Here is a 13,460-nt window from a genome sequence, read left to right as displayed (position 1 = left end):
GCACACACACGCTAGAGTTCATCTTCACAAAAGACAGCAGTTGCAACAAGCACTTTATGATTTAATGAGTAAATAATTACCTTTGTGAGACGAACATGAAGTATATTGTGAACTTTCTATGCTGTCACTCAAAGACTAACGTTAGTGGAGCGGTGAACAGCTATGAACCTGAACCTGTGACAGCTAACGGTGCAGCAGAGAGGAAGCTCTCCACTGCTGGATCTATAACGCTAATAACACAGCAGAACACTCCACCTCCCCCTTAGTTTGTTATTCTCATACAGGCAGAGGACTATAAGATGCTTTCATATTAATTGATTAATTAATTAATGCAGCCAACTTTTTAAAATAAAAAGGCTGAGGACCATTTATCTTATCTGCCAGTTATGTTTCATATTGTATTTCAGTGGACTGCGGACACCAATGAATGGTTTGGCACACAGCATGCTGGAGCAAGAGAATTGAAATTGCACTTCATAAACTTGGGGGACTCACAAGAGACAGATTGAGCAAAAGAATGTTCAAAATCAAAGTAGCAGAAGCCAAGATATTCTAACTTTAGCTCAAGCTCCTCCACAGCCTCAGAAGACATACAACTGCTTTCACAGCCTGAGCAGTATTCATATTATGTCTCATGCAAGAACATTTTCATACTCTTTTCCAAAACTTATCACTTATTTCTGTGAGGTTTGTCTGAACAAGTGTTCTAATCGAATTCAACAAACTTTCATTTGAGATTTTATCATTAGTATAAACAACACCCCCTAACTGCTATATAAATCAGTGGATTGTCCATTTCATGATATCATGCTACTGGTGACAATAGTGGGTGTTCAGACCACGGATTTGTTGCTGCCACTCAGCCTTGCTGACAGTTTTTCCCAGTGGCCACTCGTGGTAGTGCAGCAAAAAAATCACCTGCAGCCCAAAAAGCATTTTCACCACTGACCACCATTATAAAAGAGGCGTGTGTAAAACAGTTGACAGGACACCTCCAACTGCAAACAAGATCAGTTGTTACTCTTTCTTTATGGTGTTTTAGTCCATGAAGGTTTTATATTTATAAAACTATCCTAGAGCCTAGAAAAGCAATTTTAAAGTTTGTGATGTCATCCCAATATAAAGTCTATGGGCTGAGTGGGAACTCAGGAGAAACTCTACTCCGCATATTCAGTGGGCCACACAACGATGAAGCAAACCCAAAAGCTAGAAGACTTTTTTGGCTTATGGACCAGGTGAGGCAACTGTGCAGTGTCAACACAGTGGTCTGATTTGAAGTGAATGAGGAGTTTTTGATGCAGGGCTGATGTCTGTCTGAACACATCTAAAGTGTGTAACTATGTGGTTGATGTGTGTGTTTGTGTGTTGCAGGATAATGGGGAGGACTCTCATCGTATCTCTCCCAGTCCTGTGGTCCATGTAAGGGGTCTGTGTGAGGCTGTGGTGGAAGCAGACCTGATAGATGCCCTGGAGAAGTTTGGACCCATATGGTGAGACAGCACCCGCCGTTTAAGAGTCACCAGTTCACCCTACCTGGGTTATAGCTAAGCCAGTCATCAGTTATTACCTAAGATGTGTTACATGTTACGACGTGTCAGAAAGTCTTTCAGCTGCAGACTATGTAACGCTATATGTACATAGCCATGACCCAAGGCGGATTTTTACGCTTCAAGTCTGTCATTTTACACACATAACTACAATGATTGTGTATTGGGCCCTGAGCACTTCCAAAACATGGGTGAATGACACTTAACACTGTGCCTGTATAGACACACAGGCAAATGCTAGCTGCCGCTGCTGCTCTGCTAACATGCTGCTTTTATTATGACTTCTGTGTAGACATGCCATATCGGCTTTATCAGGCCATACAGACCAGGGACGTGCAGAGGATGTTGGGCAGAGGCCCAAATTCATAAAAGGCGATTTTTGCAAATAACTAAATAAATATATGACTGGAATGACTACTTTTGCAGCACTGTTAAAGGGATATTAAAATGTATGTATTTAAAACAAACCCATGACTGAGGTCGGTTCAAACACTGCTACATGACATTCATCCATTCGTGATACATGCAAAGAAATGAAGTGTATTTTAGTAAATTCTCCTCACATGTTAACCAGCCCAACTCTCACCTATCCCTCTGACTGACATCCTCACTTGCAGAAGCTCAGCTTAATACTGCTGACAAAGATGCACTTCCTCTGGCTGCATGGCTGCCTCTCTCGCCTCCATAATTGTCTCTTACCACCTCTCCATAGAAGGCATGATTGCTTCAATAATAACGGGCAATAAGAAGATGCTGATATTGTATGGCTAAGACACTATCACTATGTGCCAACAAATTAGTTTAATATAATTCACATATCACATCATGAGGCTTGGAAGACATCATGCATTAAGCCATAATTCTAAGAAGTAAAAATCCTTCAAAGCTTTACATAAGGTGTATTAGACACTGGTTATAAAAGATTTTAACAGTTAATATTCCTTCACCCCTTCCTTCCCTCCCTCCAAAAGTACTGAAAAAAGTGCTTGAACTTAATTATTTGCCTAAATATATAATGACATGTAGTAAACAGTTAACATTCAACTTTAATGTAATAATTATTAATTAATTATTATTGTAATAATTAATAACACAAACACAATGACAACATCATTGCTGACTATAGTTAATTCAGATCAATTAGACACTAGAAACTCAGATTAATTTAGCTGACATTGAATGCACCTCATTGGCTGCTTGTTGCAGAAAGGAGGAAATGTCCTTAATTACGTCATGTCTCTTAAGCGTATCAGATCATCGTTATTTTGTAGCTTGTGGGGATGAAGATGCATACCTTTTTCACAACTTTATAACTAACTCAAACAACTTGGGAGAAACCTGTCGCAATAGTTATGACAGTATCCATACCCGTTTTGCATTGGATGTGCAATGACAATAGTCCCCCCAAACCTTATAGATATAAGCAGAGTTTATGCTAGACTTTTTTTGACGGCCATTAATATGCCAGAATTCCAGCCATGTAGAACAACTACCGGACATATGTTTAAATAGCCATATAATAGCCTATATTTAAACAGCAAAAAAACACAAACACGATGATGACATGATCCAACTAATGTATTTTATTAAAGGTAGTCAGCAGAATGAACTCTTCACAAACTTTGCCAACTGAGCATATAGGCTACAAACAATAAAATAAATAACAAATAGCCTCGCTACTGTTAATCAAATGCAGCCTTGTGGGCAGCCTGCTGCTGCAGCTGCGCCACCACCTCCACCTGCTGCAGTCTCCCCGACCGCCTCTCACTGGGGCCTCCTAATGATCAATAACATATTATTTAATTGTGGAGCTCCGGACTGGTCTGTTTGTTTCACTGTGCCAGTGGATGTAACGTTACCTGAGAGAAAATGGTAAGACTTTTAGGAAGCGCAGGACTGTTGCTGAAGAGTGCACCAGCTTTTGACTGTCGTGCCACGCACTCAGTGAATCTTTTAATGTCTTCACAGCGGAGGCAAAACAAACTTTTGCATATTATAAGTTTATATTTAAGTTGTCTTGGCAACATATTTTATAGGTCACCCAATATTAGACTATTTAATATGCTATTAATTCAATTCATTTATTTGACATATATCCCACTGGACATTTTGTCCCCACGTGATACCGGCAAAAAGCCGGCATATACCAGCTAACGTAAACCCTGCATATGAGGTACTGAGCATATTGTTGTGTCACGGTGGATGTAGCAGGAATAACAGGAATTAATTCATTTATTTATTTATTTAAAAAACACCCAAGAAAATGGGCACTTCATCTCTAAGAGGCCAAACAGGCAGGTGCTCAAGCCCCCTTTGAGGTCTATCTATGCACCATGCCTCCCAAGTTCTGTCTGCAGGCCACTATAACAGCATCTCTTGATACACATGCAGAGACAAGCTAAGTCAAGGTAGTTAGCCCAGTATCACAGACAAAGTCTCAGTGAGTGAGAAGGATACTCACAGAGCCTAGTATCTCTTACTTACCTATATCATCAATAAAATCACCAATCCTCAACCAAAAAGCTAAAATTGGAGTGTGGAACTTTTGTCTCCCCCCTCTGGCCGTGAGAGTAAAGAGGGGGGCTCAGCTGTGATTGCCCGAGTACAAAGATGTTACTAGGACGAGGGGAGGACATTTCTCTTCATTTGATAATGTTAAAAGTAAAGTAAGACTTTTCTGTTGGCTTCCCCACTCATTTTTAAAAAGAGAGAGAGAGAGTGAGAGAGCTGAGAGCACCAGCAAGTGAGAAAGAGCAGCTGTGGTCAAGCGAGCTAGGGAGTGAATGAAGAGAGGGACTGGTGGTAGCAAGAAAGCCGGTGAATCACATCAATAAAATGTTATTTTCTAATTGTTTCACAGCAGTTATGTTCTAAAGCACAAATAAACCCCCCCCCCCCCACCCTGCACCCACACCTCTCTGCTCAACCCTGCTGCGGTATACTGCAACACCTGAATACCTCCTGACACAGGCATGCAGCGCACTCTCATGCGCACTCTGAATGACAGGCACACAGAAAGGGCAAGTAAATACGGATATGTTTTGACGGTCTACAGGCCCAAAGATGTACTTTTTTGACGTCCCACCGGGATTAGTCCCAGTATGCCGGATACAACATACTGTTGTGGCTGATAAATTGTTTTGAGTATCACACAAACCTGCAAAATGACTCGTTTCATCATCAGAATTTGATCCATTCGATTCAATGACATTTGGAAAGTCTAGAAGAGCCGCACGATAAATGGCCAAACAGCCAGCGCGGGAATGAGATTTACAATCTCCATATACTGTGAAATACAGAGAGATTTATCTGGTGGTGATAGGCTCCATCAGCATTGTGTGTTTATATGTGAAAGCTCCACACTGCAAGTTTAATTATAAAAAGGATACATACAAATTATAAGTTGAATGATACATTTCTGAGTTTCCCATAAGCCCCTCATTCCCTCATTAGCATAATCAATAGTTTAACTTTTTTCATACTGTACATGTGGTATCTTTTTAAGAGTTAACAGCAAACACTCTAACATGTTGAATTGTACAAATGAAGTAAAGAGAAAACTACATGCAGCCACAGATACTAAGGGATTTAGTGTAATAAGGCACAGTAGCTTTAGTGTAAAGATAGTTACAGATGCTGAATAATTCAAGGAAACATTTTGTGATAGCCAGTTTCCACTCTAAACAACTCCTTCTCTATTATTTACACTCCCTACATGGTGCAGTATTCATTAACTCATTCACCTGAACAGAGCTACAGGAAACAGCATACTGTTGAAGACACACACACACACACACACACACACACACACACACACAAAGACTCGTTTTATCTCATTTCACTGATATGGCAGTTTCTTTAAAGGCCTTCCTGTTCACATTGTTTTTTATTTTAATACTTTTGTCTCTAATGAACATAAGGTAGTAAACCTCTTTAGTTCCTTATCAGGCTTGGGAAGTCCTTGGTTCAAAGTAGACAACAGCACACAAACTACCCATTTCTGTTCTGCTGTTTTGAGAATTAAGTAGTGAGGATGAAATGTTGTTGACAAAGAGTGGAGGATCTGCAATATGGCTGGCTGGTTGATGTGTCCAGTGAAAGGAATTTTGTATGAACAGCATGTGTATGTCCTGTGTTTATGTTTGTGTGTCTGCAGTTATGTGATGATGATGCCATTCAAACGTCAAGCCCTGGTGGAGTTCTCTGCAGTGGAGAGTGCTGACCGCTGTGTGTCCTGTGGAGCCAAGGAGCCTGTATACATTGCAGGTTTGAGTCCTGATGAGATTGATTTAAAGAATAACACAGGCTTGTATGTAGCATATGTGTTAATATTGTTAACCATCTGTTCATCAGGCCAACAGGCGTATTTTAATTATTCCACATCTAAGAGAATCACCAGGCCGACCAATGCTGACAACCCCAACAGTGGCAACAAGGTCCTCCTGTTGTCCATACAGAACCCTCTCTACCCTATAACCACGGTGAACACACACACACATGCACACACACACACACACACACACACACACACACACACACATAAAACCATGTGCACGTAACCAAGCCATTTCTATCATTGGTGGAAATTGTTTATATGAGACCACTTATTAAAGGGGACCTATTATGCTCATTTCGAGCTCTATATTTTATTCTGTGACCACTAGAGTAGCTTTGCATTATTCACGCATTGTGTATTAGTAGGCACATCAGAGACCCAAATATATATACACAAGCACTGAAAAAGTGGGTTTTTCATAATATGGCCCTTTTTCAAAAACATTTAAAAAGTATGCAGCATGTATATCATAGTTTTGGTCTTTTTGCATATTCAGCTAAGTCACAAAGAATCTATGATGATATGATCACTTAATCTGAAACAGTGACCCTTTTGAAAGAATATTGTATCGTTTGGTCCCAGCAGTATCCTACTAAAAACATAAACAGTACTTTGTGTTGGAACCTCTCATGAAGTATGTTTGCATTGTCTGGGATAGAGTGAATCACAGATTTACTGAATGTCTAACAGTTATTTGAATGTGTAGTCTAGGAAAGAATCTATCAGATGCCAAAAAAGACCCCTGAAGATCAATCAACACTGAGTTCTAATTCTCTCTCACCAGCTACAGTACCTACATGTATACAGTATTCATGAAATGCATAATGGCCTGAGGCTTGCACATCATGCAGGTTAAGACACACTGCAGCTTTAGAAAGTTTTGGATTGTGTCTAATGTTGATTTTTTTTTTTTCATTCCAGGATGTTTTGTACACAGTGTGTAACCCCATTGGCAGTGTGTTGAGGATCGTCATCTTTAAGCGAAATGGAATCCAGGCCATGGTGGAGTATCCTTATTGCATGTGTGAGCGTATGTCTTTACATGCTTTGTGTATTTGTGTGTTGGAATGTACAGTGTCCTCTCCTTAACCTGCCTCCTCCAGGTTTGAGTCAGTTCAGTGTGCCCAGAAGGCCAAGGCTGCACTGAACGGAGCTGACATCTATGCTGGTTGCTGCACTCTCAAGATTGAATATGCCAGAGTAAGAGACACAAAACACACCAGAAATCACAAACCTGCCTTCATTCTGTAATGTTGATGTTGGCACTGATGTGCTGCAATTGCAGGGTTTCCTCTAGGAAATTGTATAAATAAATCGAATTCTAGATTTTTGAACAGGAATAACCTGTGAACAGTGCATTACAGAAATTGAGACGAGTGTAAACAGCACCTAAGTTTTCAGTTGAAATGCTAGAGAAATGGTGTGACCTTGGCAATGTTCTCTAAGTGGTAAAAAGAACACTTTGTTCACATTCAGGTTTTGTGCTTCCAAAATTATAAGTCCCATATTGTAGAAAGGGAGATTTCCATTTCTTTTCTGATTATAAAGCAGGTCTGGGTGTTATATAAATACTGTGAAAGTATCAAAACGCTCAGTCCAGGGAGAAGTGCACATAGTCCGTATTCAGAAACTTCCATAAGGTTGTGATGTTGTGACTCAGCGTTTGCCTTGGAGGGGCGGCCTGCCCCTCCAAAGGGATCCCATCCCTCCTGAAAGAAACAAAATAAGTTTATTTATTGACCTAATTTATATTGCTTCATTCCAGCTCAGTGTAAGAGTCTCTATTGCGTTTTGCTGTCATTTATGTTGGCGCTAGTTTCTCTCCTCTCCTCTGCTCTTTGCTCCCGAGGGTAGGGCTCAGCCCCACCACACACGCACAAAGCGAAGCAGAGGAGAGGGAGACAGCGGAGAAAACACTGTGCAGTTGTTGGATGTCATATAGCAAATTTGTTATTGCACAGCCTTCTAAAGGTTGGATAACACTATCTTCAACGATAGCTATCGGTTAGTCTTTCCCAGAGCCCTGGTTTTACCTAGCTACAAGCCAGGCTGCAATCCGTTACCTGTGGTTGACCTGGGCATGCGGGACCTTGGGACCTTTAAATAACTGTCTAAGATCCCCAGATTCTTAGCCAGTTGTAGTGTGGACAGAATGCGCAGTAAGATGTGAAATGAGGTTTTTTTCTGGTTTGGCCTGTTCCATGATAATCTAAACATCAGTTTTGTCCTTATTTTACCGAAGACAGTTTTAAGCCATCTACTCAGCATTTTCTGAAATGCAAGTTACAAGATTGTGGGCAGGGTTCAGATCATCAGGTGAAGCAGAGATGTAGCGCTCTGTGTCATCTGCATAAGACACACAGCTGCTTGTAGATGATAGAGCCTAGCAGCATGTACGGACAGATATTAATGGGGCCCAACACTGAATCTTGGGGTACACCACAATAAATATGTAGTGTCACAAAGAGAGCAGAGCAGGTGGACCCAAATGCAGAAGACAGCAGGCTGATGGGATCAAATGTAGAATATTTATTGAAAAAACTCAAGGAACATGGGCACAAGCTTAACTGATCAGATGACTCGACAAAGGCTTAACTGAAAACTAGCCTTAAATACACAAGGAATGATTGCAAACAGAACACAGGTGAGTGAAATGAGACATAGGTAAAACACATAAGGTAATCAACAAAGGTGGGAAAATACAGGAAGTAAAGGTCACAAAACACAAGGAGAAAACATTTCAAAATAAAACAGGAACTAAACTAAAAATCCAAACTCAAACAGAAAGTCCTGGCAGGATGTGACACCTTGGGGGAGACCCCTAGAGATTTTTACTGGTACCCAGTTGTTGGGTCTTGGCTGCAGGTTTGGCTATCAGCAATAATTAATGATTGTCAATGATAATTATTAATTATTACAATCAATAGAAATTATTTGGTAGAATTAATAATAACAGGGCACGTGTAAGATTTGATGCCAGGTTAAGAGAGATATTAGTCAGTTTGCAGCCAAAATATGTTAGTTGCTGGATATAGCTAACTCCCATACTATGAGTGCATGTGTGAAACATAAGCTTCACACAACTATTCAATAGCTTAACAATGGAAATGCATCACAACAATAAACCTCAGTGGACATTAAACCTAAATCAGTACGTATACATCAACAAAATACAGTCTATGCTTAGCCGTGCTATGCTATGCTATATACCTAGTATGTTACCGAGTCAATGGAGTGAGAGAGATGCTTTGTGGCATGCTGCTTTTTAGTTGCTGAATCTGTGGGTGAATCAGGCCGAAAAGAGTTTTGCTCCAAGGCTGAATGATGGCTTAGTCAGTGCTCCAGTCCTGCAGGTCAGAGGGCCCAGGTCACTGAGGAGGCCGCCCTTCATTTTCAGAGTTAGCAGCTCAATGCTAAAAACTATTGACAGGACAGAGGAAACTATCCAAGGGGAAACAGAATTAAACATTTAGCTTCTGAAATATTTTTTAGACAGATAAGCAAAAAACAAGTTATTTTCTGGTTTTGGTTTAATTTCTATTCCAGTTGTCAGTTTGACAAGGAAAATGGATTAGGGGAACGGGAAAAACAGGAAAAAAACAGGAAGTGGAATACATTTTTTTAACTCACATGAAAAAACAAAATAATGCATTTCTTTATCCTGTTATCAAACAAGTTGAACACAGCTTTGGCCGGAGGGTTCACAGACCAGAATGCAATTCCTGTGCCTAATCTGTCAGAAAACAGAGGACATCAGTTGAATAGGCGTCCTTCAATGTGGCCCAGGACACACTGCATTTACACTGCTAAATGAATGTGGCCACATGCGGCCCAGACAAACTCCGAATGTGGTCTGAGTGATCGGATCTCAATGCGTCCTCAATGCGTCTTGGGTGCGTTCACACCTGTACTTAGAGCTGTCCACTTGTGATCAGGTCACCTGAGATGCATGTTAATGCCTGGTGTAAACAGGGCCTTAGAGTCTTGAGACATGTGGTCAGCCGATGAGACCCAACACATTTCAGACTGGCAGACTTGCACTCTGCATATTGACAATTTATGTGAATGGGTCAACATACTTCACCGTCCCTTGCAATTGATCAGTGTTGGACACATGACAGACAAGTAAGTGAGTGCGTGTGTGTGTGTGTGTGTGTGTGTGTGTGTGTGTGTGTGTGTGTGTGTGTGTGTGTGTGTGAGAGAGACAGAGAGAATGTGTGGATGAGTGAGAGAGTGTGTGGATGAGTGAGTGTGTGGGTGAGTGAGTGAGAGAGTGAGGTCTGAACATTACACAATACACACCCATTATAAAATCACTATAAAATCTGAAAGTGTCCAAAAATGTCATAAAATGTAACTTGTGATTTCATAAAAACCATAGTGGCTATCAAAAAGTGTCTTTAGTCCAACAGAGTTCCAAGTCTTGTGACCCATTTAAACTTTTAATCATGTTTGTGCGACTAAGTGGTGTGGCTCTAAAGAGGGGTGGGTTTGATCAGTTTTTTTCGAAGTTTTTCTTTATGATTTCTCATTTATTTCAATGGGCCCAAAAACGTTTTCACATAAAGTCCAGAATTCTAAAGAGGGAAGACATGTATTACATGAGCTCCTAGATTTGCATGTATTTTTGTCATTTTAAATCGAGAAGAACAAAGTAAAACTTTGGACAACTTAAAGACAAGATGAACGACAACAGGAAAGCAAGCTAGCAGGAGTTAGCAGGAGCTTGTTGCAAGGAGAGAAGAAACAGTAGGAAAATCTACAAACAACAGATACTCAAAAGGTAGTGAGTAGGCCTACATATAACTAACAGAAGAAACAACACCCCTGGACTGTTGAAAGCCTTAAATTATAGTTGTTTGTTCAAGTGTTACAAATAGACTACTAAGAATAATTTTAACTTTTATGTTTTATGAGGCCCAAAGTGTTGGGCCTCATACTCCATGTGCATGAGACAAAGGCAGGCCTGCAGTCACAATGCCTGATAACAAGGAAGGGTGCCAAGTCAAACAAAAAGAGTCCAAAACGGACTCCATCTCCCAACATGCTTTGCTCAGTTCACACCTTGGTGTGAAATCGTCTCTCATTGGCAGTGGCGCGCCAACACCTCTGGGAGTGATGGCAATGCAGCCGTGATGTCACCGCAGCTCCGCCTTTCCATTGTAACTGCACCAGAGGAAGCTTTGCTTTCTCTGTGAGCCAGTTCACTAAAGGAGGTAACCCCGTGCACATGTACCTTTTTCCCCACCAACTAGAAGATTCTCCCCTCACTGGACAAGCTGAGACTTCGCCCGTTTTCATCCAAACACAATCACCAGATCCGAGACAGACCGCTGCTGCAACCCAGTACTTTCAGTTTGCCTGCAGAAGGGTGAAAGGATTTCTCGACAGAGATGAAGAACTACCTCGTTTTTAGCTGAGTCGAGTTTTCTCTGCATCGCCCACTGAGGATCAGCTGCCATCAAACCCACCGACAGAGCGTGAAGATGGCCCCGTCAGTGTCTGAGCTGTGGAACCAAGCCAGACCCAAAAGACTGACTGAAACATACACGCTACTCGCTCTCTGAAGTGACCAAGTAAGTGGCGTCTGGGCAGAGACAGTGTTATATTGTGTGTTGTTAGCTTTAGCTTTTTAAGCTTTATTGCTTGTGTTGTTGTTTGTTGTGAATTGATGGACTGCCGAGTCCATTTGTTCTGCTATACTCGAGGAGTATTTGAAGTTTGCTGTCTGTTTAGTTGTGTTCACCACGCTAGACTGTCTTGTGTTTGTCCCACTCAGGACTGCTGGGTTTGTGCCACTGCAAGTGAAAAGTAAGGAGCTTTGTCAGTAAACAAACCAGACAACATGCGTACAGACTACCGTCCGTACATGCGCTCTCTGTGAATAGAGTAATTGCTTATCTCCCATCATGGTCGTGGGGCTCTCCTCCTCCTCTTTCTTCCCTCTCTTGGTACTAACCCACACACACACACACACACACACATATACACAACACACACACCTCTCTTACATATCTGACGGTCAGATACTGTGGGACACAGCGCCACTCTGCCCCTCGTCACCTACCATCAGACACGTGTGTTTGATACATTGAATTGGGTGAGTGCAGAGACGTCGACTCCTAGGTGGCACCATCTTGCTATTGTTTAAGCGAAACACCGCAGTCACATACGCCATTTGGTTCTCACGTGACATGACTTCCTCCCATAGTCACGTCCGCCATCTAAACTCTTTCTCTCTCACTCACACACACACACACACACCTACCCATCAACGCTCCTATATACACACACGCGCGCTCATGCTTGCATGTGTTTTCTTAGATAGAATTAGATTTTAGGATAGTAATTTATTGATCAAATCATATGCTTACTTTTCTATTCTTCAATAAACACTGTTTTCTTTAAAAAGAAGTCATTTGTCATTATTGTGTCTATATATTGTGAAAAATGGCTTATTGAGAGAGTCAATAAGCCTGAGCTTGAACTCAAACCTTCGTTCACCTGTGAATGTTGACTACCTCACTGGTTATTGGTCCCAGTTTCCGTGTGGTGCCCCATTATTATTAATTCACATTAATAATTTTTTAATTTTAATAATTGATAATTATCTCCGATAATGACTAATCATTGCTAATAACCAGCCATGCTCCTCCTAGAGCCAACAAAAGAAACCTGACCAATGAGCCATTCAGAACAACAGCCAATCCTCCTTCACTGCCAAGAGCAGAGCGTGAGTGACCTCATCAACATACACTACCCACTAGACAGTAAAAATGAACACAGGGAGAAGCAAATTCAAAAAGGAGCTTCTTAACGGACAGCCAGAAACCCTTTTTGCTGATCTTTTTAAAAGTGGAGAGAGGCCCAGAGCCGTTATTGACCATCACCCCTCTGTGGCAAAAAAGGGCAACATGGAGTATTGGCAGTTAAAGATCAGGGACCCAGAGCATATTGACAACTTTCAATGTTTATAGATGTGGTAACGTTATGGTACAGGGGTATCTCAAGCCTTTCCAGGATAGTTTCCAGGCACTTACATTTCTGGTGGAGAGAGAAAACACTTTACCTATGGAACTCCAGCCTCCAGCCCCCTGTGACACAGACCCTACAACTGTCTCCAGCATCCCAACTGAGGAGGAGCATCATGATGACACAGAGCAGACCCTGACCCTTCCTCATCAGACCTCCTTTACAGACCTGAAGGAGCACTTCGCCTAGTTAGAAGTAGAGCTGGTGCAGCTAAGGGGAAATGGTCTTGAATCAGACAGACAGAAACTCAGCACAGCTCTCACAACAACAAATGGAACAGATGAGAAAAGAGCAAGAATGCATACAGACAACCCATCAAAAACAGTTACTCAAAGACAGAGAAAGCCACACGAAAGACCTATTCACTCTGACCAAACAAGTGACAGAGCTACAGCAAGAGAAATAGAGCCAGAGGAGAGAGCTTGTTGCACTGTCAGAACAGGTGATAGAGCTAAACCACGAGACAGAGTCACAGGAGAGCTTGCTGCTCTAAAAGAACTTCTGGGAGAAATGCAGCTGGAGAGAGAGTGCCATAAGATTCAACT

At 41.5% G+C, this 13,460-nt stretch overlaps 1 protein-coding gene across 2 annotated transcripts in view; it reads left to right on the top strand.

Moving 5' to 3' along the window:
- LOC121911792 (heterogeneous nuclear ribonucleoprotein L-like) overlaps nt 1-13,460 on the top strand; it is a 62,433-nt gene that overhangs the window by 26,028 nt on the left and 22,945 nt on the right. For both annotated transcript variants that reach the window (XM_042433645.1, XM_042433644.1), the window contains exons 2-6: nt 1,372-1,490; nt 5,704-5,813; nt 5,901-6,028; nt 6,805-6,890; nt 6,987-7,083. In XM_042433645.1, coding sequence (XP_042289579.1) covers nt 1,372-1,490; nt 5,704-5,813; nt 5,901-6,028; nt 6,805-6,890; nt 6,987-7,083 — 540 coding nt within the window. The remainder of the gene's footprint in view (nt 1-1,371; nt 1,491-5,703; nt 5,814-5,900; nt 6,029-6,804; nt 6,891-6,986; nt 7,084-13,460) is intronic.

Source organism: Thunnus maccoyii, chromosome 14 (genome assembly GCF_910596095.1).
Source record: "Thunnus maccoyii chromosome 14, fThuMac1.1, whole genome shotgun sequence".
NCBI classification, from domain to species: domain Eukaryota; kingdom Metazoa; phylum Chordata; class Actinopteri; order Scombriformes; family Scombridae; genus Thunnus; species Thunnus maccoyii.
This window is presented reverse-complemented; position numbering and strand designations above follow the sequence as displayed.